Here is a 25,785-nt window from a genome sequence, read left to right as displayed (position 1 = left end):
CGAAGAAATGAAAAAATGGAACAAGAACAGAACCAAAGATGGAAAATTCACCCAAACAGTTCCAACTTACTGTCAGTGCACACAGAGCTGCAGAGCCTCACATCAACATTCACTTCTCCTTACATGTGTGGGTAACGGTGGGACTAGCTGTGCTGTCGGTCACCAACCGGCCCTAAAGAGCAGAGGTGTTAGAGTGGACAGGTTCAGCTGCGTCCTCCTGGTTCCCTCCTCACCACAGAAACACCCTTGGTTCAGCACTACAGAGGAGACAAAGTCGTTTTGAAATGAAACCCTTCAGAGTGTCTGGAGACCACGGTGCTGGGACGTGTAACTGTAAAATACTGGAGTGGACCAGGCACGGGTCCCGACCAAATCAGACACTTCACAATCACAAAATGTCGACACCACAGAGACACAAACGGCCACAGGTGGTGTGGCTTCTTGGGTTGTTGTGGTTTTGTGTCTCTCAGTGTCGGGACTCTCTGCTGAGTCCTAATTTGTCTCCAACTGGAAAAATTAACTGGAATATTTCAGCTTTGAGCTTTTGCCTGATTAGTTTCTGTTTTTAAGTTTTTTTTCCTTTGTTAAATATTTGATTGACTCTTTACATTCACTAGTTTTGCTCAGCATCGTGGTGACGAGGCTCGATCTGAAAACCTGCTGCTGTTTGTTGTGTATTTATGAAACTGCTGCAGTTTCTGATCACATCCAGGTTTTATTCAGAATTTAAAATGCCAAATTTAAGCCAAAAGATTAAAGTGAGTCGACGAGATGCTTCCTACTAAACCTGACGGATGTTGTTGTTAATGCTAATTAGCTTGTCTTGTTGTAGAATAACAATAGTCTCGATGCCACAAACCTCTCATCCCTATAGATTTGTACCTGCTTTCTATGCTGACTGCCTGGAAATATTGTATTTTGTGTAATTATCTGGAGCAGTTACTAGTTTTTTAAACGACTCTTTGTGTTTGGTGGCAGACTTGTAAGATACAGGTAGATCAGTTTTTTATTCTCTGTTTTACTTGAAAAGTGACGTTAATTCCTGGGGGTGTGGGGGGGTTCTGCTGGTGTTATTAGACATTCGTATACACGACTTCACCTGTCGGCACTACATAACCCTTTTTATTTTTGCTTTTTACCAAATGGTTGGAAATGAGTTTTTGTTTCTTGGTGTAAAAAGGGGGAAACATACTTGTACAGTTTTTAAGTATTAAAGCAGATCTATTTATTAAGCTGGTGTAGAGGGTAAATTAAGGGAACTTTAAACTGCCAAGTGGAAGAGATAATTTATAAGATCAAATATTATTTGTGCAACATACACCAAGTTCATAGCTGCAGTTTAAAGTCAGCCTTCCTGTACAATTATGTAAAAAATGAATGGAGTCTGGTTTTTGAGTCACTCATGGTGTATTTCTGCTGAAGCATAATTTAAGCATGGCTGGAGGGACGAAGCAGAGAGCAGCATACTGTGGACACTCCTGTATAACAAACCCAATCTCCTCCAGCTTCTAATCTGTAAAGTTAGCTACGTGTATCCCCTGCCTGCAGTAATGCAGCAAAAATAATTATTTAAGACGTTTCAGTCGTCATTCCCTCAGTTGTATAGTCACAGAAAACACTGGAACTGTGCTTTAAGTGACAGAATCAGATGTGTGATCATTTTTGATGGAGTCTGGTTAAGCTTCACTGCTAAAGCTCATAAAGCAGAAGCATTTCAGAGTTTGTATAATTACAGTTTATTGGAGCTGAAAATGCAAATAAATATTTTATATTTTATGCTCTGATAAAATAAATATTATTGGAATAAGGATTCATTAAGAACCAAACTCAGTAAATGACACCACACTCTATTAACTTTTTATTTAATTTTCAGAGCAGTGAAACCACAGCTGTTTATTTCATTATGAAACCACAGCAGGAAACGTCAAGAGTAACACTAGCTGGTAGTGATGGAGGCAGCTCACAAACTATTTTCACATGAATATTTTCTCATCTTCAGCAGCCAAACACAGAACTGGACCTGAGTGAAACGTCAGGGTCCAGTTAGCCTGTAAATTATTTAATTGTTCTTTAATGTGTAAACTGTTAAAGAGAGATTATAGAAGCTAATGAGGCTGTACGTGAAGTACGTCCAGGTGTTGTTTTTTCCATGTTTCATTTTTAAAATGGGAGACTGACAAATTTATCAGTAACAACAATAAAGGAATTTGTTGGATATCATGATGGGGATGTTTCATCAGTGGTTGTCTAATTAACACAACATGTCAACACTATTAACACTTTAGTATGAAAGAAATAAAAACATAAAAACAGGTTAATAGTATACATGATGTAATTATACTGATGAACATTTACTTCAATATTTCTCTGGAGATATGGAAAAATTAGTCCACTGGGCACAGAGAGGTAAAATTAAAAATGGTACTTTTACATGCAGTAAAGCACATATTTAGGTACGTACTTTCAGTTTTACTTGAATGTTGTGTTTGTGAACATCTGACACCTCCGCTGGAAGTGGCTTTGGTCCCAGGAGGAATGTGCACTGGATTAATTTGGCCCTTACTTTAAGAATGAATAACTTAAATATATATGTGTGTGTAAAATCAAATAAACTACTTAATAAATTTGAAGACGTTTTATTTATAACAAAAAGAAAAAGCAGCTTCAGCAGCTGTAGGTGCAGTTCGACTGTGTCCCGCCGGTGGCGCTGTTCAACCTGTAACATGTTGCTTCCGCTGTTTTGAACTTCAGTAGAAGAAGAAGCAGCGAGCTGCTGTAAACAAAGCTGAAATCCGCCGTGAGTCTGTTAAACAGATCAAAGTGCTTCAAGTGGTGAGAAGACATGAACATTAATACACCTGAATAACGCCGAAGTGAGTGGAAATGTTGTTGTTGTTTTACTAAACTGTCGAATGATGGAAGAGAAATTTAAATAAACTTAGTGGTGAATGTTTCAGTGGGTTAGCCAACGAACTAGCATCAACATGCTAAAGATAACACTGACAAGTTCTTTACTAACTTTTTATTTTACACTCCAGTGTTTTGTATATTTATTTTTCTCAACCCTTTGGTAGTTAACAGTCATGATGTGTAACTGTTCAGCAAACTGACAGGTGAAAACGAGGTTGATGATACGTGGCTGGCTTTGTCTAACGTTAGCTTAACAACATTAAAAAACCTGCAGATTTTAAATGGAGTTTGGTCTTGGCTCTCTTCAGAGTCTGAATGTCACATACATTCTCAGCAGCCCTCGCCAGACTCACTCCGGTCCCACTGGCAGCGGTTCGGTCCGGTCCTGGAGCTGCAATGACCCGGTCTGCGGTCTGACTGAAGATAATGGCTGCAGAGCTTTTTCCCACTAAGAAGCTGGTTCCCTCCGCCTCAGTCAGCAGCACCACGTCGATCCAGCAGTACCAGCAGCAGAACCTGACCAACAACAACACAACCACCGCCTCCGCCGCCACAGCACAGGGCTGCTGCAACTGGCAGGGCCTGTACCCGACCATCCGGGAGAGGTGAGTGTGTACCACACAAAACTGCAGGTGAAGACGAGCTGTGGAGGCTCACAGGTGATGTTCGGCTTTAAAGTTCAGTGTTTCCAACCTCACATTTACATTTAGTCATTTATCAGACACTTTTATCCAAAGCGACTTCCAAGTGAGGTACAAGGCAAAGGCAGGCTTCAGAAAGTGTTGTCCCATATGATGAAGTATCTCTGGTTGCAGAAGTCTGAAACAACCCCGGTTATATTCAGTAAAATCTTGATTTAGTGGAAACAGGATTATTCAAAGCTTCTATGAGTCGTTGGAGACTTTTGTAACTAGAGATGCTCCAGTTTAGTATCATTAAATCAACAACAGATGTCTCCTCCGGGATAATAAACACTGAGTTTTCTTTTCTGACACTAACAGTTGGTGAATTCTCTGTCATTGCAGGAATTCAGTCATGTTCAACAATGAGATGATGGCAGATGTTCACTTTGTTGTCGGGCCGCCCGGCGGGACACAGCGAGTACCAGGACACAAGGTGAAAATCCAGAACGTCCAGCTGCAGTAAAATACACAGAAGTTACTAAGTTGAATGTTTCAGGGTTCCTGAAGCTTCGTGTTGTTGTGCTGTCTCTTCTGCTCTGTCAGTATGTCCTGGCTGTCGGCAGCTCCGTGTTCCACGCCATGTTCTATGGAGAACTGGCCGAGGATCAAGACGAGATCCGGATCCCTGACGTGGAACCTCCCTCATTCCTGGCCATGTTGAAGTATGTCAACCTCTGGTAGATTCATTCTGAACATCCACATACGGTCGACTTCGAGTGTTTGGGACAAACATCCATCTTTTATTTATTTACAGTTTGAGATTTGGAATTTAACTCACATGGTTTTGAAAGTAAAAACTGTTCTTAGAGAGTATCACCAGAGAAGATCCCTCACTTCACTCAGTTCATGTTCCAAACATCGTGGTTCCCCGAACACCAGTAGAACCAGTAGAATGTGTTTTGTGGTTTCTGTCTCCTCAGGTACATCTACTGTGATGAGATCGACCTGTGTGCGGACACGGTGCTTGCCACCCTTTACGCTGCCAAAAAGTACATCGTGCCTCACCTGGCTCGGGCCTGCGTCAACTTCCTGGAGACCAGCCTGAGCGCCAAGAACGCCTGCGTGCTGCTGTCTCAGAGCTGCCTGTTCGAGGAGCCCGACCTGACGCAGCGCTGCTGGGAGGTGATTGACGCTCAGGCCGAGCTCGCGCTGCGCTCTGAAGGCTTCTGTGACATCGACTCCCAGACGCTGGAGAGCATCCTGCGGCGGGAGACGCTCAACGCTAAAGAGATGGTCGTGTTCGAGGCGGCGCTGAACTGGGCTGAGGCCGAGTGCCAGCGTCAAGACCTGTCGCCGACCATCGAGAACAAGCGGCTGGTGCTGGGGAAGGCCATCTACCTGATCCGCATTCCCACCATGGCGCTGGAGGACTTTGCCAATGGGGCAGCACAGTCTGGTGTGCTCACACTCAACGAGACCAATGACATCTTCCTGTGGTACACCGCTGCCAAGAAGCCCGACCTCTTGTTCTGCACCAAACCCCGTAAAGGCCTGTCGCCGCAGCGCTGCCACCGCTTCCAGTCCTGCGCCTACAGGAGCAACCAGTGGCGGTACCGAGGCCGCTGTGACAGCATCCAGTTCGCCGTGGACAAACGCGTCTTCATTGCTGGCTTCGGCCTCTACGGCTCCAGCTGCGGCTCGGCCGAGTACAGCGCCAAGATCGAGCTGAAGCGCCAGGGCGTGCCCATGGCCCAGAGGATCATCAAGTACTTCTCAGACGGATCCAGCAGCACATTCCCAGTCTGGTTCGAGTACCCGGTGCAGATCGAGCCCGACACCTTCTACACCGCCAGCGTGGTGCTGGACGGGAATGAGCTCAGCTACTTTGGCCAGGAGGGAATGACAGAGGTGCAGTGTGGGAAAGTGACCTTCCAGTTCCAGTGCTCCTCAGACAGCACCAACGGCACCGGAGTGCAGGGCGGCCAGATCCCAGAACTCATCTTCTACGCCTGAGCCGGAGCAAGAGGGAGGACGCCACAGAGATTTCAGCTTCACTGCCATGTAGAGTTTAAACTGTGGGACGGGGGGGGGGGACCTGAAGACAGTCTGGGTCAAACACAGAGTCTGAATCCTCACATTCCTTTTGTTTTTCTTTCCCCTTCAGCAGGTTTAGATCTGGTCTAAGGGTGTGTGTGTGTGTGTGTGTGTGTGTGTGTGTGTGTGTGTGTCACTGATCATGAACTGTTTCTGTTGGTGGAGCTCTGTGGCAGAGGAAGAACAGATTTCAGACCTTCAGCTTTGGTTGAAATCTGATTAAATTAATAAAGATGTTAAAACACAAAACTATTTTTTAGAGAAACTTTCTTTTGGAGATTTGAAGAGAAGCTGACTGAACCTCCTGTGATCCAGCAGTGCAGAGATGTTGACTCGTACAGCATTATATATATATATATATATATATATATATATATGCTCTGCTGCACCATCCCCTGAAGGAAACATCTCTGCACTGCTGGCTCTAAAAAATGGGAATTAATCAGTTATTAAATATTTTTTTCTCTGTTGACAATTTTCTTTTTTTTTATGTTCAAAAGCTTCAAAAAAATGTTCAGCTCTAAAGTATAAAACTGACGTGTTAACGTGATCAGACACTACGTCTCTCAGTGATTTCCTCCTCTGCTGCCCTGTTGGTCGAAACATTCCTGTTGTTGGTGAAGAATCTAAAACTTAACAAAGCACTAAGACGGATTTTCTCACCTGTGCAGGTGTTTAACTTTTACATTTTACACTCTTGTGAGATTTATACACGACTTCAGATTGTCTGGTGCTCTGTGGTGTCTCTGGACCGATTCTGCGATGAAAGGTCAGAATTAAAGGTGCATTTCACCCATAATTCACCAGGAACCTGTGCAGCCTGCAGCAGAGCAGGTTTGAACTTGAAGTGATTTTTTTGTTTCTGCACCGTTATCTGTTGTGCTTTTATTTTGAAAATCATTACATCCTGTCTGTACCACGTCTTGATTTGTTCGTTTATTGTTTCATTAATGTTTAAATATGTTTCAGTGAAGCACTACTTCATCAGATCTCTCTGAACATAGTCAACAAACTGTTTTATATTGGGAAATGTATTTTTGGTTGTTTTTGTTTCCTGTTGTCTGATTCCAACCAGAATGTGCAGTTAGTCTGTGGCCTTATCAACGTGTTGTGACTCATTTGGAAATAAAAGGTTCAATATCTCTGTTCAGGTTGTGTGACTGTTTTTAAGGCTCCAGAGCTGCAGCACCACACTCAGAAAACTCCAACCACTCCTACTGTCTGTCCTATTTTACACTAAAGAGTGAATATTCCGAACTGTGCAGGAACTGGTTCTTTTTACTTTCTATTATGAGCAGCACAGAAAATGATCACTGAAGTATTGTGACATTGAAAAATCACTAAAAACCTGAAGATTCTCAGGCGAGTTCTGAAAATTCGTGCCTCAGTTCCGCTTCCGGTTCTCATTACCCGAACCGGAACTTGTAGCTCTGACATCTTTTTTCGTTTTTATGAGATAATTAGAAATTATTCTAAGATCCAGTCCACACTGGTCTGGATTCTAACTAGTCTGGATTCTAACTGGTCTGGATTCTAACTGGTCTGGATTCTAACTGGTCTGGATTCTAACTGGTCTGGATTCTAACTGGTTTGGATTCTAACTAGTCTGGATTCTAACTGGTTTGAATTCTAACTGGTTTGAATTCTAACTGGTTTGGATTCTAACTGGTTTGAATTCTAACTGGTTTGGATTCTAACTGGTCTGGATTCTAACTGGTTTGATCTACTGGTTTGAATCTAACTGTTTGGATTCTAACGGTTGAATCTAACTGGTTTGGAATTCTAACTGGTTTGAATTCTAACTGGTTTGGATTCTAACTAGTCTGGATCTAACTGGTTTGGATTCTAACAGTCGGATCTAACTGGTGGAATTCTAATTTGAATCTAACTGGTTTGGATGTCTGGTTGATTCTAACTGGTGGTTTCGGATTTATGGTTTGGATTCTAACTGGTTTGGATTCTAACTAGTCTGGATTCTAACTGGTTTGGATTCTAACTAGTCTGGATTCTAACTGGTTTGAATTCTAACTGGTTTGAATTCTAACTGGTTTGGATTCTAACTGGTTTGGATTCTAACTGGTTTGAATTCTAACTGGTTTGGATTCTAACTAGTCTGGATTCTAACTGGTTTGGATTCTAACTGGTTTGAATTCTAACTGGTTTGGATTCTAACTGGTCTGGATTCTAACTGGTCTGGATTCTAACTAGTCTGGATTCTAACTGGTTTGGATTCTAACTGGTCTGGATTCTAACTGGTCTGGATTCTAACTGGTCTGGATTCTAACTGGTTTGGATTCTAACTGGTTTGAATTCTAACTGGTTTGAATTCTAACTGGTTTGGATTCTAACTGGTTTGGATTCTAACTGGTTTGAATTCTAACTGGTTTGAATTCTAACTGGTTTGGATTCTAACTGGTTTGGATTCTAACTGGTTTGAATTCTAACTGGTTTGGATTCTAACTGGTTTGGATTCTAACTGGTTTGAATTCTAACTGGTTTGAATTCTAACCTAACTGGTTTGGATTCTAACTGGTTTGAATTCTAACTGGTTTGAATTCTAACTGGTTTGAATTCTAACTGGTTTGGATTCTAACTGGTTTGGATTCTAACTGGTTTGAATTCTAACTGGTTTGGATTCTAACTGGTTTGGATTCTAACTGGTTTGGATTCTAACTGGTTTGGATTCTAACTGGTTTGGATTCTAACTGGTCTGGATTCTAACTGGTTTGGATTCTAACTGGTTTGGATTCTAACTGGTTTGAATTCTAACTGGTTTGTCCTTCTTCTCTTCCCGTCCGGACTCCGGACTATACAGGAAGTGACGCAGCTGACGGTCAGAGTACAAACCAGTGCTGCTTCACAGACAGAACTCAGGTGTGCGTCGTTAAAATGCACAGGTTAAAGATCATTTCAGGACACCTGTCTCACAGACGGGAGTTATGGAGGTCAGACTGCGGATCCGGATCCGCGGGGAGCAGCAGGTCTGAGGACGTGGTGGTGGTTCATGGACGGAGGACCGCGGTGGGGAAGGCGAAGAGAGGCTGTTTCAAGGTAAAGTCCACCTGTCCACCTGTCCCCCTGTCCCCCTGTTCACCTGTCCACCTGTCCCCCTGTCCCCCTGTCTACCTGTTCACCTGTCCACCTGTCCCCCTGCCAGCTGTGCTAAAGTTCGAACAACACGGAGCTGCTGCTACAGTAAGAAAACTGTAACCAGAGTACAGCTCATAGTACAAATACAACAGCTAGCTAGTACTCAGTACACAGTACAGGTACTTGTACTGCAGTAGTTAATAATTGTTGTATTTTGGAGATAAAAACACTGTTTACTGTTTTTACGGAAGCCCTGAGGTACAAAACGGCGTTAAAAAAAACGCGTTTAAAAAATCCAGAAAACCACAAGATGATGATATGAAAAACTGAAACTGACCCAGATCATATGAAAAACGGATTATTACTCTACTGACTGACTTTGGCACATTTTATTTTCCACCTGAAGCTCCAGGTAACAAAGGTTTGATCCTTTTATTGACATTCTAAATGAATTCTGGTCAATAAAAGATGTAATTTAATTTAATTTAATGACCTCATGAAAAACACCTTGATGTTTCTCCACAAGAATCCAAATCGTATTTAAAACGTGTGTTTGTATAGAAGACAGATTTAATAGAACTGTGTGTTCAGGACACGACGCCCGACGAGCTGCTGAGCACTGTGATGACAGCTGTGCTGACAGATGTTGGACTCTCACCCAACAAGCTGGGAGACGTTTGCGTGGGTGAGACGAGACTTTTACTGTTTTACAGCTTCATGTTGGAGCCGAAAGAGTTTAGACCTGTAAAAACCAGGACCCGGACTGGAAACAGATTCACCGAATCTGAACAAACTGGAACCACAGAGTGTGTTTTACTCTGTTTTTAACCAATAATCATCTTCACAAACTCTCCATGGGTGATTTGAACTCTGGTCTCACCATGTGAGGTTAATCCACCATGAGGTTAAATCTGGTTTAAATGAGTCCAGAACCAGGTGTGAGGTCTGGAAGTCAGATGGTTTTAGGTGGGTTCTTGTGCTGTGTGCAGGTAACGTGCTGCAGCCTGGAGCCGGTGCTGTGATGTCCAGAGTGGCTCACTTCCTCAGGTCAGACTCCGATTCACACAGTGACCCTCAGTGGTTCAGTCTCCGTGTTTCTCACTGCTCTGTCTCGGTCTCAGCGGGTTTCCAGACACGGTTCCGGTCTACGCCGTCAACAGACAGTGCTCGTCCGGACTCCAGGCTCTGTTCAACGTGGCAGGTAAAAACTGAACGAGCTGTTTTACAGAGTCTAAACGAGAACGTCTGGTGGTTTATCCAGTCTGTGCTGTTTGTGCAGGGTCCATCCGGAGCGGATCCATCGACCTGGGTCTGGCCTGTGGGTGGGTTCTGTTTCAGATTAAATAAGGATTCTGCAGGAAACATTAGACCCGACTACAGCGTGTGTCTGTGTGTGTGTGTGTGTGTCTGTGTGTGTGTGTGTCTGTGTGTCTGTGTGTGTGTGTCTGTGTGTCTGTGTGTGTGTCTGTGTGTCTGTCTGTGTGTCTGTGTGTGTGTGTGTCTGTGTCTGTGTCTGTGTGTGTGTCTGTGTGTGTGTGTGTCTGTGTGTGTGTGTGTCTGTGTCTGTGTGTGTGTGTCTGTGTCTGTGTGTGTGTGTCTGTGTGTGTCTGTGTGTGTGTGTGTGTGTGTGTCTGTGTGTGTTTGTGTCTGTGTGTGTGTGTGTCTGTGTGTGTGTGTCTGTGTGTGTCTGTGTGTGTGTGTCTGTGTGTGTGTGTCTGTGTCTGTGTGTGTGTGTGTGTGTGTCTGTGTGTGTCTGTGTGTGTGTGTCTGTGTGTGTGTGTCTGTGTGTGTGTGTGTCTGTGTGTGTGTGTGTGTGTGTGTGTGTGTCTGTGTGTGTCTGTGTGTCTGTGTCTGTGTCTGTGTGTCTGTGTCTGTGTCTGTGTCTGTGTCTGTGTTTGTGTCTGTGTGTGTGTGTGTGTGTGTCTGTGTCTGTGTGTCTGTGTGTGTGTGTGTGTGTGTGTGTGTGTGTCTGTGTGTTCCAGAGTGGAGAGCATGTCGCTGCGATCGGCCTCTAATCCAGGAGACCTGAGCTCCAGGCTGGTGGACCACGACAAGGCCCGAGACTGCCTCATCCCTATGGGGTGAGACCTGCTGCAGGAGGATGTGTTTACTGGAACTCTGGAACTTCCTGTTACACCTGTGATTCATGGTTTCAGACTTGGTCCAAACATCATTTACTGAGATCATCTGTTGCTGTTTGTTTTTATAAGATTTTAGAAAACGCTGAAAACTGTTTTTATAATGAATTAAAATTAAGTTACATACAATCCTGAACATCAAACTGTTTTAATTGATTCTAACAGACTGTGTGTTTGTGTTTGTGCAGCATCACGTCAGAGAATGTCGCTGAACGTTTCGGGGTCTCCAGAGAAAAACAGGACGCCTTCGCTCTCAGTTCTCAGCTCAAGTAACGAAACAGATTTTTATTCCTTGATCTGTGTCAGTGTTCCATCATTTACTTTGATAACTTTAAAACAAATGTCACAACATGAAAAAGATCCATCCAAAAGTTGTTTGCTAAAGACGTCGGTGCAGCTGAAAGTTGTTTTCTCCTATTGGCAGCTGATAAATCATTGTCTTGACTTGTTCCTCACAAATTAAACCTGGACACGTTGTGACTTTACACAGTGGGGTCCAGTGGAAAATTAATAATCTTAAAACATAAGAAATTTGAATGGGATTTGGTGGAAAGTTCGTCCAGTGGCTGTGTTAATTTTACAAGAGAAACAAAGTTCTGTCTCTGATCAGCTGTTCTTTCATCACCTGGTTCCACCTTCAGAGCAGCTCGGGCTCAGAGCTCCGGACTGTTCGACCAGGAGATCGTTCCCGTCACCACCAGGGTTGTAGACGACGCAGGTAATGAGCGTCAGGTGACCGTGAGTAAAGACGAAGGGATCCGGCCCGGAACGACTCTGGAGGGACTCGCAAAACTCAAGCCGGCCTTCAAACCTGACGGCAGCACCACAGCAGGTGAGTCTGTCCCTGGATCTGCAGGTGATCCAGATCAGCCTCGCTCCAACTCACACACCTGTTCTCTCAGGTAACGCCAGCCAGGTGAGTGACGGAGCAGCGGCCGTGCTGATCGGTCGCAGGTCTGCAGTGGAGGCTCTGGGTCTGCCGGTCCTGGGGGTCCTGAGGGCCAGTGCTGTGGTCGGGGTCCCTCCTGATGTGATGGGTATCGGACCAGCGTTCGCCATCCCAGCGGCTCTGGAACAAGCTGGTACAGAGTGTGGTGGAATGTAACTGAGTACATTTACTCAAATACTACAACGCTGAGTATTTATAAATGAACCACATTCATCTTGATCCAGCTGGAAACGAATCCTTAGAAATACGAAGCTGAAATGTTCAAATCCAAACTTCGGATTTCCACCTCCAGTCCTGTTGTTACAGGTTTGAGTCCAGTTCAATTTCCACAATAATTAAATGACCTTTGACCTGCAGGTCTGACGGTGGCTGATATCGACGTGTTTGAAATCAACGAGGCCTTTGCCAGTCAGGTGAGTTCTGTTATTAGACCAGAAAAAACTGAATCCAACTCAATCCAGACCCTGATCTGTCTGATTAAACCCTGTCTGTGGTCTGTGGACGTTCAGGAACCAGGACACTGGTGAAGTTTTAAACTTAACTAAATTTAATTTAACTGTACGTTTACAGAAGCTGTGAATCGACCCGACTCACTGAACTGTTTTTTAATTAAACCAGATTAAAGTCATCGTCTAATTGTTGTAACAGGAAATATGTGGAGAGAATTGTACTTTAAAAATTCCCACATTAGTTTTTAGTTTTTTTATTAGTGATACAGGAGTTTTTGTTTTCTAAGGCAGATCTTTCTGTTTTTGTAAAACTCCTTTCGGCCACACGATGGCTCCACCACACAGTGTTCTGAAACCTTTTCACATAGAGAGGAAAATTAAGAAACTCTGATTAACAAAGCACAAATGCTGAACTCTGCGTCTCAGGCCGTGTACTGTGTGGAGAAACTCGGGATCCCGCTGGAGAAGGTGAATCCGAGCGGAGGAGCCATCGCCCTGGGTCACCCTCTGGGCTGCACCGGAGCTCGACAGGTGGTGACGCTGCTCAACGAGCTCAAACGCAGAGGACGCAGGTTCGTGACCTCGCTCCTCATCTGTTCCTGATCCAGAACTGGTCTCTTGGTCTCATGTGTGTGTGTTTTGCCCCGATTATCGTCTGCAGGGGGTTCGGGGTCGTGTCCATGTGCATCGGGACCGGGATGGGAGCGGCGGCTGTCTTTGAGTACCCCGGACTGTAGGAGCAGACGCACATCAACACTTGGTGACTGAATAAAAGCCTCTTTCAGACACGGCAGGTCAAATTTAGATGAAACCTGCTGTGGTTAAAGTGACGCAGTGACCCACAGTTCTCAGTCTGTGTTAAATGTTTTTACATTGATCTGAAAATCGGAGTCTGTAGATTAAACAGGATCAAACGTATTAAATCCTCTATTTCCACACAGATCTAAAAGAGTTAAATTCAAACTCAAACTATTTTAATTATCAGTTAATAAGACAAATATTCAGTGAACAGCTGCAGTAATTCACTGTTTGATGTTTCCTGAAATCCTTTCAAGTTAAAGTCCCACTGCAGGTTTCTTCAAAATAAAAGTCCCTCAGAAAGATCCAGACGTCGTCTCCTGATAAACATTAAATCCATTTCTTACAGACTGTAGAGAACCAGCATTAACAGGAGCGACGATCGCAGCGCGTAAACCGGTCTCAAATAGGTGGGTTAGAACAGTTCTGAGCACGTCCATTAGTTCTGTCTGAAAGGGGACCACAGAGACCTGAGTCCACATCAACTTTAATTAACTAAACTAAAGCTGACGGTGCCTTAAGTTACAACACAACGACTGTTCTCAAAGTTGTTCTAGAAAAACCCTTAAAGCATCTGTTAGATCTGTGAAAACCAGATTTTACTCCCTACCCCCACCTCTAGACCACTTCAGACAGGTCCAGATTCAACACGTCTAAGGAGTCTGTGACGTCTCCTTGGTAACAGTGGTTTTGATCTGGACCTGGTCTGAAATGATCTAAAGTGGTTCTGAACAGTCTCTGCTGAGTTAAATGCTGTGACCTGGTGGATCATGTAGAACTGTATGATGTGAGTAAACCTGGGTTCTAGCACAGCTGGATCCTCATCACACGTCTGTTTAAAGCTGCAGTAAAGTGTTATAAACCCTGTGTTAAATGTCTGTATGATGCTGCAGCCTCGGCTCTGAGGACCAATCAGAACAGATCGTTACTGTTAACACGAGAAGCTAAAAATAAAAAAATCTGACCTGAGGCAGCAGATTTAGTTTTTACTTGATTCCCCTTTTTCATGTTGTTTCTGTACAAATGCATAAAAAACATAACCATCTGATTCTGTGTCGTCAGGAGAGTCCGATCAGATCTAGAGTCCAGAACCTGAACCAGAACCAGAACCTTAACCTAAACCTAAACCAGCTTCTGTTTCTTCCGAGCCTGAAACTGCTCAGTTTTGCTTTTAATGGACTTGACGAGCAGAGACAAACTGGGGTCCATCGGTTTCTTTGCCGTCGGAGCGTCAGAGTCATTTTGCTGCTTCATCCCAGCAGCTTCCTGTTTACTGGTGACAGACTCCGCCTCCTGAGAACAGAAGACGTCCTCCACCCGCCGCTTCTCCTCCTCCTCTCGTCTGCGCTGCTTCTCGGCCAGGAAGCTCTCGGTGCCCTTGGTCTTCTTGTAGCCGGGGTGGGACGGGTCCAGGTTGAAGAGGTGGGAGGTGAACATGGCCTGGAAACGAGGATCTTTGACGTCCACCTGGACACAGACACCAGAGTTACATCATGTTCAGGAAGTGCTCAGGTGAAATCTGCATGGGAAACTTCTAGAATCCATCAGTGTTAAATGTTTTATCCACTGAACTCATTTTAAAACTAAATTCTAAATCTATTAAAAGTCAATTTACCTGTAAACTTATTTTAGTTACAAATTTCTGCTTTTTTTTATTGGAGGTTAATCTCATTTCTATTTAAGTAGAGAAAATTATATTTTAAAAATAAAAACCTAAAGGACAGGACAGAACAGAATCAAATCTGACTGAAGGTTTCACCTGGAAGTCGTCCTCCAGCAGCTCCTCGCCCTTCTTCAGCAGCTTCTTCCTCTTCTTCCTGCTCAGATTCTGCTGGTCCACGATCTTGTCGTAGTTGAAGTGTTTGTGTTTGGCTTCGTCTGCGTCGTCCTCCATCAGCAGAACCATCTCAGCCTGTAAACACACAACGAGACTGGACGTTCAGCATGAGGCTGAAGCTCTGGGCTACAGGCAGACGGAGACTTCTGGTGGACAACTACAACACATGAAAACCACTTGACAGCATTTAGTCTGGACTAGAGACTTCAGTTACCTGGACACTTAACTGCAAATAAAAACAGGAAGTGTTACCCCCTAAATACGGCCGTCATCGTACAACACCTCATTCAGCTCAGACACAGAATCACTTCTGGTTTACAGCAACAAATGTATTTGAACCATCCAGAGTAAAGAAGAGGAAATAACAGACGGTGACCTATTAACACTGATCTGAAGACGCCATCAGGTCGTTTCTAATCAGACACTGTCATAGCTGAAATTAACCTCTGACCTTTTGTTTCTCAAGCTCCTCTTCCTCCTCAGCCGTCCGCTCCTCTTCCTCTGTCGTCTTCTTTCTTTTCTGTTTCTTCTTAGGATCTGAAAACGCATCAAACAACAACCTTCAACATTTTCATCACGTGGACGAGTTGTGTTCTTTAAACTTCAACACTGGAATTAGAAAAAGAGTCTGAATCCAGTTCCAACATTCAGACGACAGGTTTGGTTTCTGATCAGCTGATTGACGGACAGTATTGATCACCTGTTGTTCCGAGCTCCTGTGTGAAGAAAGGGTCACTGAGGTCGATGTCTGGAGGAAGCTCGTCATCACTGAGTTCTTCTTCTTCTTCATCTCTCTGAATGAAGAGAAACAAACATGAATAAAAGAAAACTGAGCAGAAGGAAAGTTTGTCTCAGGTGGATTTTTACAAACATAGGAGTTCCTATTTTAAATATTAAACACGTTCATTCTTCTCACCTGTTTTCTCTGAGTCTTCCTCTGCTTCTTCTTCTCTTTCTTCTTCTGCAGATATTCCTCCCACGGCGTCAGCTTGTCCTTCCCCTCCAACTTCTTCTTCACCAGCTGCTCCGTCGTCTCCTTCAGTCCTGCAGACAGAAAAATAAAAACTATTAACAAATCAACGGCTGCGCGGCAACGTGCTCTTTTAGTTTGTACATTATCTTCACACTGTTTCACCAGGTTAATGTGAATAATTCAAAGTATTTTATACAGAACTCTAATAATTCTACAGACTAATCAGTCGATTGGTTTCAACATAATTCAGGGTCACACGCACGCACACACACACACACACACACACACACCTGGCACCCAGGTGATCTCCATCTCCATGTCTTTGTCTTCCTGCAGCTTCTTCTCTTTGTGCTGGATTCCTTTCAGCAGCTCTCTGTACTTCGAGATCTGCTCCTCACTTTTCTTCTTCTTCTTCTTCTTCTTCTCTTCTTCCTTCGGAGGTTCCTTCACTTCCTCCACAACAGCTTCTTCTGTCTGTTTATCTAAAATATCACATCACACGTTCCTCGTATCAAAGACTCATCGACATGTAAGATCACAGTTTGACTCTTTATAACGTCTTTCTCACCCTCTGCTGAGTCTCCGTCCTCTACTCCTCCGTCTTCCTCTTCATCGTCGCTGGACGAGGCCAGGTAGGCGTTAAAGTCCATGTCCAGCAGCTCGTCTTTGTTGAACTTCCTGTTGAGGGCGGTCACACGCTCGTGGTCCGTCTCATCCCATGTCAGCTTCACCTGATTGGTTCAACATGAACTCACACACGTCACTCCCAAAGTCCTGCTCTTATATTTTATTTCTTTTACACTTTACTATAACAGACAGAAACAATAAAAAATTATTAATTAAAAATAACCAACATGACACTCTTATCAATTCCCACTGACGTAAACATGACGACCTACACTCCCTGAACGCAGCTCCACCTTACTGTACAGACACTGTGTTCAAAACAACTACACCCACAGATCTATTAGAACAACTGGATACAGGATCACAACGTGGCGTCCATTCAGTCTAATAAAAGCTGCTCAGTGGCTCAATGTTCTGTTGGATTTCACCAACATCACTGTGTGAACTAATAATAAAGTTCTTACCTTGGAGGTGGCGGTGGCTGATGAGGTGAACAGATTGGGTGTGTAGGCAGACAGGTTCATGTCCGTCGCCACATCTTTGGGCTCCTGGTCAAACGTCACATCATCAGGAATAAATCTGTTTAATTAGGATTGACGAGGTTTTAAAAAGGAACAATGAAACTAAAGCGAAGTAAATTTAAACTGAGGTCAGACGATGTTCTTCTCGTACCTCAGGTCCAGCACGGAGCAGCTGCTCTCGTACTCGTAGCCGTCACACTCCTCGTAGATCTTGGCAGCTGTGCCAGTCGAGTCGCACTCCACCACAGCGTAGAAATACTTCAGACGCTTGAACTGGTAGTCGCGCATCTTCTCCCTGTACACTCTGAGGAGACACACACAGATCCAGACAGTTACAGTGTCAGTACACAAACAGTCTAATATTTTATGTGCTTGTGTATTTGGACATTGTCTGGATAAGTACGAGTTCACATTAAGAGCTTTCATGCAGCCTCCAGCGTTGGAAAACTGGTCCAGTGAGGAAACCCAGTCTTGGATTAAGTGTTACCTCTCCTCCTCCGTGTCGTCCTCGGAGTCCTCGGGCAGTGCTCTCAGCTCCAGCGGTCCCTGCGTCTCCTCCACCTTAACCCTCTCCTTCCCAAACTCTGACGGGTAAATCTGAGCAAAAATACCCAACACGCACTGCGGTTCACCTCTGCTGCGTAGACTCTCTTCACCTGTTCACTAGTCAACAGTTCATGTTCAGCTTTACCTTGACGGACAGCACAGCTCCTCCTTTAGGTGTGAACGAGTGGAACAGAGCCAGCAGGTCTTTGGCTTTCATACGGTCCCAGTCCATGTTGCAGACGGCCAGTCGAGCAGAAATCTGAGACGCACACGTTAACAGAATCATGAAACATGGTTATAACGTGTTCGTGTTCATTTTCCCTGGTCAGACGTACAGTTGAGGTTAATTTTCAGATTTTAACTACAAACTTTTATCACTTAAAGTAAATTCTGCTTTTTACACTTTTACTCCAGTGAAACTCTGACTTCAGGACTTCCAGACACCATCTCACCTCGTCACTTCTCGGGGCGTCTTTGCACAGCTCTCCCCAGTCGTGTTCGATCTCCTCTTCCTCTCGCTGCAGGATCGCGTCCACATCATCTTCATCGTCTTCATCTGAACTGGTCTCAATGTTTCCTTTCCCTCTGGCCAGATCCGGCCCACTGTCACTGTCCTCGTCTGAGTCCAAACCGGACTCCTCCTCCTCTGACCCACTCGCTGCATCACTTTCCTCCTCTTCTTCATCACCATCCTTCTCCTCGTCCTCACTGCCCTCTGTGACACTGTCTCCCAGGTCGACATCATCCTCCTCTTCAGTTTGCTGCTCGTCATCTTCATCATCTGAAGCAAAAATAAAAACTGCTCAATTTTTCATCCATAATAAAAAGAGGAGAGTTTGTCAGAGTAACAGAACCTGTATCAAATGCTACAGCGTCAAAAAAACATCTGTCCAACCACAATTCCCCAAGTTATCTTATTGTTATTTATTATAACAATGTTCTATAACAGTGTGTTATAACTGTTCCATCCAGTATATTACTGCAGATTGATGCTACTCTTTAATCGTGACTAGAAAAACCTGAGCCTGTTTCTCATCAGGTCTAAGTGTATGACAGAATCTGTGGACATGACTGTGTTTATTTTCTCAGCATGAGTCGGTGAAGAATGAAAAACGTATTCTCACCTTCCTTCACGACCCAGACTCCTCTCTCAGGCTCCTCTCCTCTACCTTTACCTCCTTTCTTCACTTCTCTCTCAGCTTTCACCACCTTCTCCTTCACGTTTTTCTTCTTTTTGCCCTCTGCTGCCTTCTTCCTCTTTGCATCGTCCTCGTCTTCATCATCCTCGGAGTCGGACAGTTTGTAGAAACGTTTCAGGTCTTCTGTGGACGTGTGGTTGATGGGGCGGCCTCGTTTGTCCACCGTGTACGTCACCTTGAAGCGCTTGTCGTGAAACATGGACTTGAAACGTTTGTCGATCTTGACTTTGCGCTCTCTCTCGGGCATTTCCCAGAAGCGTGGGTCTTTCTGGACCCGGAGGAAGCGCTCGTCGACGTCCTGGTTCTTTTTGGACGACATGGTGGAAAAATCTCAGCGTCACCTGTCAAAATAAAAAAATACAGAAACTCTGGTTTATGAACAAGAATTAAACGTGTTTCAGCCCCTGAAACTGCGAAATGACATTTATTAGTTTTGACAACGAACCACCCCAACACTGCCAAACACACAGTTTCTTCTAACTTGTTAAAACCTCTGAGTTCATCTTCACTAGCTTAGATTTTTTATATTTTTATTACATTACATCATTTATATTATACATTTTTACATGATCTTCAACTGACAGTTTGTAATTAGTAAACTGATTTGTACTAAAGTACCTCAACATCGTGTTTAAGTGCAGTCCTGTAACTGTAACGTTACTTAATTACTTTCCAGCTCTGGTTGAAGTGAACTCGTGAAGAAATGAAATGACTTCACAGCTTTCTGATTTACATTGATTTTAGTTGGATCACTACAGTAACTTGTGTTTTAAGATACTTAACCACAAACTAAAACTCGACTTTTTAAACCGTTTACGTCTAAAACGTCGCAGTTTGAATCAGAAACGTGTTTAAAGAACGTTTCGGTCCATGTAAACAAAATGTCCGCTCGGTGAAGACAGACGCTAACGGCGGGAAACCCGGCCTCAAATGAAACGTCCCGCAGCACTGATACTGTACCTGTTCAGGTATTTAATGAATTAATAGTAATATTAATTTAAAATAAATCTTATTACTGATAAAAACTCACTCGGACCAGTCTCCTCGCACACGTGTTTTCCCAGCATGCACCAGCTCCGTGACCTGTCTGAGTCCCCGCCCCTTTGTTGCTAAGGAAAGTGAAGTGGGACAAACGGAGGTCTAAGAGTTCAGAGTTCAGAGGTTAAAATAAACTGATGAACCCGGTTAGTTAGAAAACGACGAACTCAGCTTTTCATGATTGTTCAGTCCTTAAAACGTTCAGTTTCTCACGGTTTTCTGCTTTTCTCCTTTCATTCTTTATTTTCTGTTAATTAAATATTTTAGGTTTAGAATCATTTTTAATTTAATAATTAATCAATAATTATGGTTCCACATTTAAAAAACATCACCTGAGACAATAAGAATGAACGTGATCAGTTTATTTCTACAGATTAACGGATTCATTATTTGGTTCCTGCTGATCCTGATCAACCACAGACCTCCTCCGCTGGTAGCTGATCCCAGACCTGCTGTGATCCACATTATTTAATTTAATATATTAGAGAGGAATCCGTGTATAAATCTAATTATCAATTAAAACTAACAAGTTAAAGAAGAACAACAAGTTAACGTTGAGTAAAACTGATGAACCGGTTTAGTCCAGTTCCAGCCTGAGATCCGGTTTCATGGTTTCCAGTGAGCCCAGTAGAATCCAGTTCCGTGTTTTTCCTCCCGCTCTTCTCAGAGGTCACAGCGTGAGGTCACAGGAAGTCCAGACCAGGATCTGAACGCTGATCTGTGAGGGTCGGACCAGGACTTCGGACCAGAACCATGAGCAGCAGGGTCTGTGGGAGAGTCCTGCAGAGGCTGCAGACCGCCGGGTCCCCCCCCGCAGCCAGCTGGAGCCGGATCAGAGCCGGATCCTGGGGCTGCTGCAGAGTCCAGACTGGGACGAGGTCTGAACCCCGCAGAGGACTGTCAGGGTCCGGCAGGTCCACTATGAATGTGTTCAACAGGGACATGAAGAAGAGGCAGAAGAACTGGGCCGCGACTCTGCAGGACGGGAACCAGTACGACTACCTGAGGGACGAGGTGAGACAGGACCCGCAGTACTTCTACTGGACAGTACTGCTACTGGACAGTACTGCTACTGGACAGTACTTCTACTGCACAGTACTTCTTCTGCACAGTACTGCTACTGCACAGTACTTCTACTGCACAGTACTGCTACTGCACAGTACTGCTACTGGACAGTACTGCTACTGGACAGTACTTCTTCTGCACAGTACTGCTACTTCACAGTACTTCTACTGCACAGTACTGCTACTGGACAGTACTTCTACTGGACAGTACTTCTACTGCACAGTACTTCTACTGGACAGTATTGCTACTGCACAATACTTCTACTGCACTGTACTGCTACTGCACAGTACTGCTACTGCACAATACTTCTACTGCACTGTACTGCTACTGCACAGTACTGCTACTGCACTGTACTTCTACTACACAGTACTTCTACTGTACAGTACTGCTACTGCTACTGTACAGTACTGCTACTGCTACTGTACAGTACTTCTACTGCACAGTACTGCTACTGGACAGTACTTGTAGTACTTTAACTAGATGATGATACACGAACCGTGTGGAATAGATGATTTCTGTTTGGGAGTTCTGATACTTGTATTGAAGTACAGTAGAGACTCCAGGAAGTACTGAGATCCTCTACATGAGTAAAAGTACTAGCACGTTGTAGAAATACTCTGATACAAGTAGAAATCCTGCGTTTTAAATGTTAATGTTTGAGGTGATCCTCAGATTTCATTGGTTCTTCATGTCACTAGTTCAGGATCTGACAGTGGTACAAACACTACAGTAGTTGTGTAAATGTACTCAGTTACCACGGTTCTGGTTCTGTTTATTTGCAGGTCGGCGGTCGAGTGGCCGATCGGGTTTATGACATCGCGAGGTGGGTTCACGAGGAGGTCGTATTCACCACAGAGTTCACTGAGTCTGAGATCTGTCCAACACGTCTCCGTCCTCTTGTCTCCTCAGGACGTTTCCTCTGGCTTTGGACGTCGGCGCCGGGAAGAGTCACATAGCAGAACATCTGAGCAAGGTTCTGTGGGTCTGTCTGGATGTGTGAGTGTTTCCTGTGAGTGGGTTAAAGACTCATTTAAAATGTGTTTCAGGACGTCGTGGAGCGTTTGTTCCTCACGGACGTCTCGCAGGAAACTCTGGTGAGTTGAAACTCACACAACACATGAAACCATGTCAGGGAGAATCTCCACCAACAGTTACTTATAGGATGAGGTTCTGGTTCTGATTCACTGCAGAAACGGAGACGACAGAGTGAGATCCCGACTCAGTGCGTCCAGGCCGACGAGGAGTTTCTGCCGTTCAAAGAGAACACGTTCGACCTGGTGTTGAGCAGCCTGAGGTGAATATGAGATGATGAGTGTCTGCAGGGACCTGGAACACACACACACACATATAAATACACATGTACTGCATCATGACATCATTATACTGTGTAGTTTTACTGGGGGCTGAGGGGGGGTTCAACCATTAATGCTCAAAGTTAAATTTAACATTTGTATTTATTTCTTTTTCTGTTTTCCGCCACCAGAGGTCGACCGAACATCACTGAGCTGCTTAACAAGTGTTTTTACTACAAGCTGAAGCTCTGAGTACTGCATACTGTATATACTGTGTACTATATGTACTATATGTACATATATATTTGTATTTGGTAAAAACCACAAAATGTCTCCGATGCTTCAAGAAGAAGATTCAGACTTTAGAACCTGAGCTCAGATCCTCAGAGAGCGAACAGCTGTTTCCTCTTGAATCGTTTGAGACTCTTCTCAAGTCTAAAGACGTTTTTCCTTTTCCTGTTTCCAGCCTTCACTGGATAAACGACCTGCCAGGTGCTCTGAGACAGGTGAGTTTAAAGCCAAACACTAACATATAACTAATGAAGACATATAGATATATGATGTAGATCTGTAGAACAGGCCTAACGGCTAAAGATCCAATTCACCCCCCCGTGTCGACGACTAACCTACAAACCTGATCCTCAGATCCACCAGGTGCTGAAGCCCGATGGGGTGTTCATCGGAGCCATGGTGGGCGGGGAGACCCTGTACGAGCTGCGGTGTTCCCTCCAGCTCGCTGAGACCGAGAGGGAGGGAGGATTCTCCCCCCACGTCTCCCCCTACACCGCCGTCACCGACCTGGGCAACCTGCTGGGCCGGGCCGGCTTCAACATGCTCACTGTGGTGGGGGGGCAGCAGCTGTTTCTGTTTTTTTATATATTCATTAAAAAGTGTTTTTCTACAGGTTCCACTTGTAGTGGTTGTGTAAACCAGACGTTCAGCTGCTGCTTCTCTCTCTTCTCTGTTTCAGGATGTTGACGATGTTCAGGTTCATTATCCAGGAATCACGGAGGTCATGACTGATTTACAAGGTACGAACATCAACGTTAAACTTCACACAGAGTCTCAGTTCAGCACGTTAGCTGCAGGTTCACTCACCTGTAACTTTCTTTAGTTAAAGACACTGACAGTCGATAATAATAATTTGTTTTAATAGAATAAATTGACAAAGTCTCTTCTCTGTGTTTTCAGGGATGGGGGAGAGTAACTGTGCCTGGAACAGGAAGTCGCTGTTGCACAGAGACACTATATTAGCAGCAGCAGCTATTTATAACGGTCAGTCTTTAATTTTTACAAAGTCTTTACAAAGAGAAAGAACACAGCTTTGAAAGTTTCTAACCTAATTAGTTAACTTCGAAACGAATAACTAATAAAAACCAGGAACCAGCAGGTTTCATCACAGTAACAGACAGAAGCTTCAGTTTCTGATCCTGTTTTCTTGCTTCTCTTTTTTATTTCAGGTCTTTATAATTATCATCATTACACATGAGAGCTGCTGAAAATAGACACGTATCTGCTGCTTTAGCGTTAACGTCTTTCTTAGAACGAAACCACAGAGTTTCTGACACACATGAAGAAACAGTTTGTTAAATATTAAAACTCTGTTCTGTGTTGTTGTTTGATTTCAATCTGAAACTTTCTGATTTGGAGATTAATCACGTTCCCAAACTGTTGAACTGTTCCTTTAACTAAAGAGGTGACGTCTCTGTTTCTGTGAAAATGTCTCAGAGATGTACGGAAACGAGGACGGGTCCATCCCCGCCACCTTTGAGATCCTCTACCTGATTGGCTGGAAGCCGCACGAGTCACAGGTAAAACACCTGAGGTGCAGGTTCAACATTCAAAATAACCAGAGACATTAAACACGTGCTGGTTTTCTGAGACCAGGTCCAGGAGCTGGAAACTGGACTCGTGGTTGAAATGTTTTCCTGTTTCAGGCCAAACCAGCGAAGCGAGGATCAGCCACCGCGTCGTTTGGAGACTTGTCAAAGATCAACCGGCCGAGTCCGAGAGAAACCTGAGACTCTGTTTAAACTGTTGTAGCTGACTTGAACCAAACTGATTCTGTTGGAAGATTATTTTCTGGAATAAAGACGCTTTGATCCAAAGTGACTTTATTTATTATTACGGTGAGGTTCAAGGTAAAGGAAGGATAAGAGGAAGGAGGAGGTGGGGGTGGAGGTGGGGGAGGAGGAGGTCCTGGATAAAGACCTACTGGAGGATATGAAACAATTCAAATGAATAAACCAGAGTTTAGTTGATAATAAGTTGATAATGTTACTTGAACTGTGTATTTACAGAATTACAGAGACTTTTCTCAATGAGTTCAGAATTTCAGTGGCTCAGAAGTATTGGGACAAACCAAATGTTCAGTTTTGATATTTTGGACCAGAAACATGATCAGCTGTTTATGTTTCCGCTGGAAACGAGTTGTTTAACTTTGACTGATGCAGCTTCTCACTTGGTGATCCAACAAAATATTAGAGTGTGACCTTTTGGACGGGCTGTGTACTATTTTCCATAATGACGATAAATTAAAGCTGCATCACGAGTTTGTCTCTTTGAACAGGAACTTGAAAGAAAGAAATCTGACTCATTCAGTTACCACAATATATATATATATATATACAAATAAAAACTACAGTGACGTTCACTCAGTTTCACTCAGGACACGTTGAAAAACTGGTTCTTGAAGTAACAAGTTTGAAAATGTGTGTATACAGAAGTAATCAATGTAAAAACGTGATGTGTCTACAGGAACCATAGAATCTTACAAATGTACCAGAAGGACCAAAAAGGGGGTTTTGTATAATATGGACACTTTGAACTATGAAATTATTTGATTGACTGATAAAAACAATGTAATAAACACAAATAATCAAATGAACAATTATTGACATACAGTGGCTTACAAGAAAAAGTATGTGAACCTTTTGGAATTTCTTGGTTTCTGCATTAATTTGTCATAAAACATGATCTGATCTTCATCCAAGTCGAGTATTAACAAAAGTAATGAGCCTAAAATAATAACACAAAAAAATCTGATCTTTCATGTCTTTATTGAGAACAACCATAAAAACCTCATAGTGATAATGGAAAAAGTATGTGAACCCCCTCAAATCACATAAGATAAGGGGCGGCAGTAGCTCAGGGGGTAAAGTAGTTACCTACAAACCCCAAGGTGAGGGGTTCAATTCCCGGTTCTTCCTGGCTACTTGCTGTGGTGTCCTTGGACAAGACACTGAAACCCCGTAGTGTCCACTCACAATTTCCCCAAGGGGATGAATAAAGTATTTATTATCATTATTTATAAGAAAATTAGTTTGGAGGTGTGGACTAGAGCTACTGTATCAGTTCTGTGTTCAACATTTTGGAGTTTTCTCTGCTTAAGACGAAGACATTTATATGAGCCATGTCATACCAAAAGGAGCTTTTAGAGGATCTACAATCAAGAATTGTTGATTTACATAAATCCGGAAAGGGTTACAAACTAATGTCAAAGACTTTAGAAACTCACCAGTCTACAGTTAAACAACCTACAGATGGAGACACTTTGGGACTGTGGCTACTCTACCAAGAAGTGGACGACCAATCAAAATGACCCCAAGAGCACAACGAACACTCATCAATGAGGTA

General features: G+C 43.7%; 4 protein-coding genes across 11 annotated transcripts; 3 read left to right on the top strand and 1 right to left on the bottom strand.

Moving 5' to 3' along the window:
• Positions 1-2,765: 2,765 nt before the first annotated feature.
• Positions 2,766-6,773, top strand: LOC113162069 (BTB/POZ domain-containing protein 3-like). Of its 3 annotated transcripts, none has more exons than XM_026360055.1 (5): positions 2,766-2,873; positions 3,248-3,515; positions 3,936-4,026; positions 4,137-4,255; positions 4,514-6,773. In XM_026360055.1, exons 2-5 carry the CDS (start codon positions 3,337-3,339, stop codon positions 5,544-5,546), a joined length of 1,422 nt encoding a protein of 473 aa, XP_026215840.1. In that variant the 5' UTR covers positions 2,766-2,873; positions 3,248-3,336; the 3' UTR covers positions 5,547-6,773. The 3 variants fall into 3 exon arrangements, with proteins under 3 accessions (XP_026215840.1, XP_026215838.1, XP_026215839.1); XM_026360053.1 differs by having other exon boundaries at positions 3,245-3,515; XM_026360054.1 differs by having other exon boundaries at positions 3,219-3,515.
• Positions 6,774-8,403: 1,630 nt separating this feature from the next.
• acaa1 (acetyl-CoA acyltransferase 1) lies at positions 8,404-14,020 on the top strand. The gene is made up of 12 exons (XM_026359363.1): positions 8,404-8,678; positions 9,309-9,402; positions 9,707-9,764; positions 9,839-9,918; positions 9,997-10,039; positions 10,700-10,798; positions 11,044-11,124; positions 11,497-11,687; positions 11,758-11,937; positions 12,162-12,217; positions 12,680-12,825; positions 12,915-14,020. Exons 1-12 carry the CDS (start codon positions 8,517-8,519, stop codon positions 12,988-12,990), a joined length of 1,266 nt encoding a protein of 421 aa, XP_026215148.1. The 5' UTR covers positions 8,404-8,516; the 3' UTR covers positions 12,991-14,020.
• esf1 (ESF1, nucleolar pre-rRNA processing protein, homolog (S. cerevisiae)) lies at positions 13,135-19,887 on the bottom strand. 5 transcript variants are annotated; one of them, XM_026359339.1, is made up of 14 exons: positions 19,771-19,887; positions 18,680-19,095; positions 18,008-18,336; positions 17,701-17,814; positions 17,497-17,606; positions 17,161-17,313; positions 16,953-17,067; positions 16,430-16,592; positions 16,152-16,343; positions 15,805-15,932; positions 15,589-15,682; positions 15,340-15,425; positions 14,811-14,963; positions 13,135-14,518 (listed from the first exon to the last, which is right to left on the bottom strand). In XM_026359339.1, the coding sequence occupies exons 2-14, from the start codon at positions 19,071-19,073 to the stop codon at positions 14,174-14,176; spliced, it is 2,376 nt and encodes a 791-aa protein (XP_026215124.1). In that variant the 5' UTR covers positions 19,074-19,095; positions 19,771-19,887; the 3' UTR covers positions 13,135-14,173. The 5 variants fall into 5 exon arrangements, with proteins under 5 accessions (XP_026215124.1, XP_026215127.1, XP_026215126.1 ...); XM_026359342.1 differs by having other exon boundaries at positions 19,791-19,854; XM_026359341.1 differs by having other exon boundaries at positions 19,785-19,850.
• A 557-nt stretch (positions 19,888-20,444) lies between these two features.
• On the top strand, positions 20,445-24,257 carry ndufaf5 (NADH:ubiquinone oxidoreductase complex assembly factor 5). Of its 2 annotated transcripts, none has more exons than XM_026359370.1 (11): positions 20,445-20,806; positions 21,640-21,680; positions 21,767-21,830; positions 21,904-21,951; positions 22,048-22,151; positions 22,616-22,655; positions 22,795-22,992; positions 23,120-23,180; positions 23,341-23,424; positions 23,878-24,009; positions 24,068-24,257. In XM_026359370.1, coding segments are annotated over exons 1-11 (1,035 nt in total). In that variant the 5' UTR covers positions 20,445-20,545; the 3' UTR covers positions 24,070-24,257. The 2 variants fall into 2 exon arrangements, with proteins under 2 accessions (XP_026215155.1, XP_026215154.1); XM_026359369.1 differs by having other exon boundaries at positions 20,446-20,806; positions 23,878-23,960; positions 24,087-24,257.
• Positions 24,258-25,785: the final 1,528 nt, after the last annotated feature.

This window comes from Anabas testudineus, chromosome 1 (genome assembly GCF_900324465.2).
Source record: "Anabas testudineus chromosome 1, fAnaTes1.2, whole genome shotgun sequence".
Classification (NCBI taxonomy): Eukaryota; Metazoa; Chordata; class Actinopteri; order Anabantiformes; family Anabantidae; genus Anabas; species Anabas testudineus.
This window is presented reverse-complemented; position numbering and strand designations above follow the sequence as displayed.

Bases quoted from the DNA above. Each gene is read 5' to 3' on its own strand.
- ndufaf5 (XM_026359369.1), top strand. From the start codon at position 20,546: ATGAGCAGCAGGGTCTGTGGGAGAGTCCTGCAGAGGCTGCAGACCGCC. The intron at 21,952-22,047 runs GTGAGTTGAAAC...GATTCACTGCAG, and splicing joins ACGTCTCGCAGGAAACTCTG to AAACGGAGACGACAGAGTGA. The intron at 23,961-24,086 runs GTAAAACACCTG...TTCCTGTTTCAG, and splicing joins GGAAGCCGCACGAGTCACAG to GCCAAACCAGCGAAGCGAGG.
- LOC113162069 (XM_026360055.1), top strand. From the start codon at position 3,337: ATGGCTGCAGAGCTTTTTCCCACTAAGAAGCTGGTTCCCTCCGCCTCA. The intron at 3,516-3,935 runs GTGAGTGTGTAC...CTGTCATTGCAG, and splicing joins TACCCGACCATCCGGGAGAG to GAATTCAGTCATGTTCAACA. The intron at 4,256-4,513 runs GTATGTCAACCT...CTGTCTCCTCAG, and splicing joins TCATTCCTGGCCATGTTGAA to GTACATCTACTGTGATGAGA.
- esf1 (XM_026359339.1), bottom strand. From the start codon at position 19,073: ATGTCGTCCAAAAAGAACCAGGACGTCGACGAGCGCTTCCTCCGGGTC. The intron at 15,933-16,151 runs GTGTGTGTGTGT...TTCTGTCTGCAG, and splicing joins GGAGATCACCTGGGTGCCAG to GACTGAAGGAGACGACGGAG. The intron at 14,519-14,810 runs GTGAAACCTTCA...GTCTGTGTCCAG, and splicing joins TGCTGGAGGACGACTTCCAG to GTGGACGTCAAAGATCCTCG.
- acaa1 (XM_026359363.1), top strand. From the start codon at position 8,517: ATGCACAGGTTAAAGATCATTTCAGGACACCTGTCTCACAGACGGGAG. The intron at 9,765-9,838 runs GTCAGACTCCGA...TCTCGGTCTCAG, and splicing joins AGAGTGGCTCACTTCCTCAG to CGGGTTTCCAGACACGGTTC. The intron at 12,826-12,914 runs GTTCGTGACCTC...TATCGTCTGCAG, and splicing joins CTCAAACGCAGAGGACGCAG to GGGGTTCGGGGTCGTGTCCA.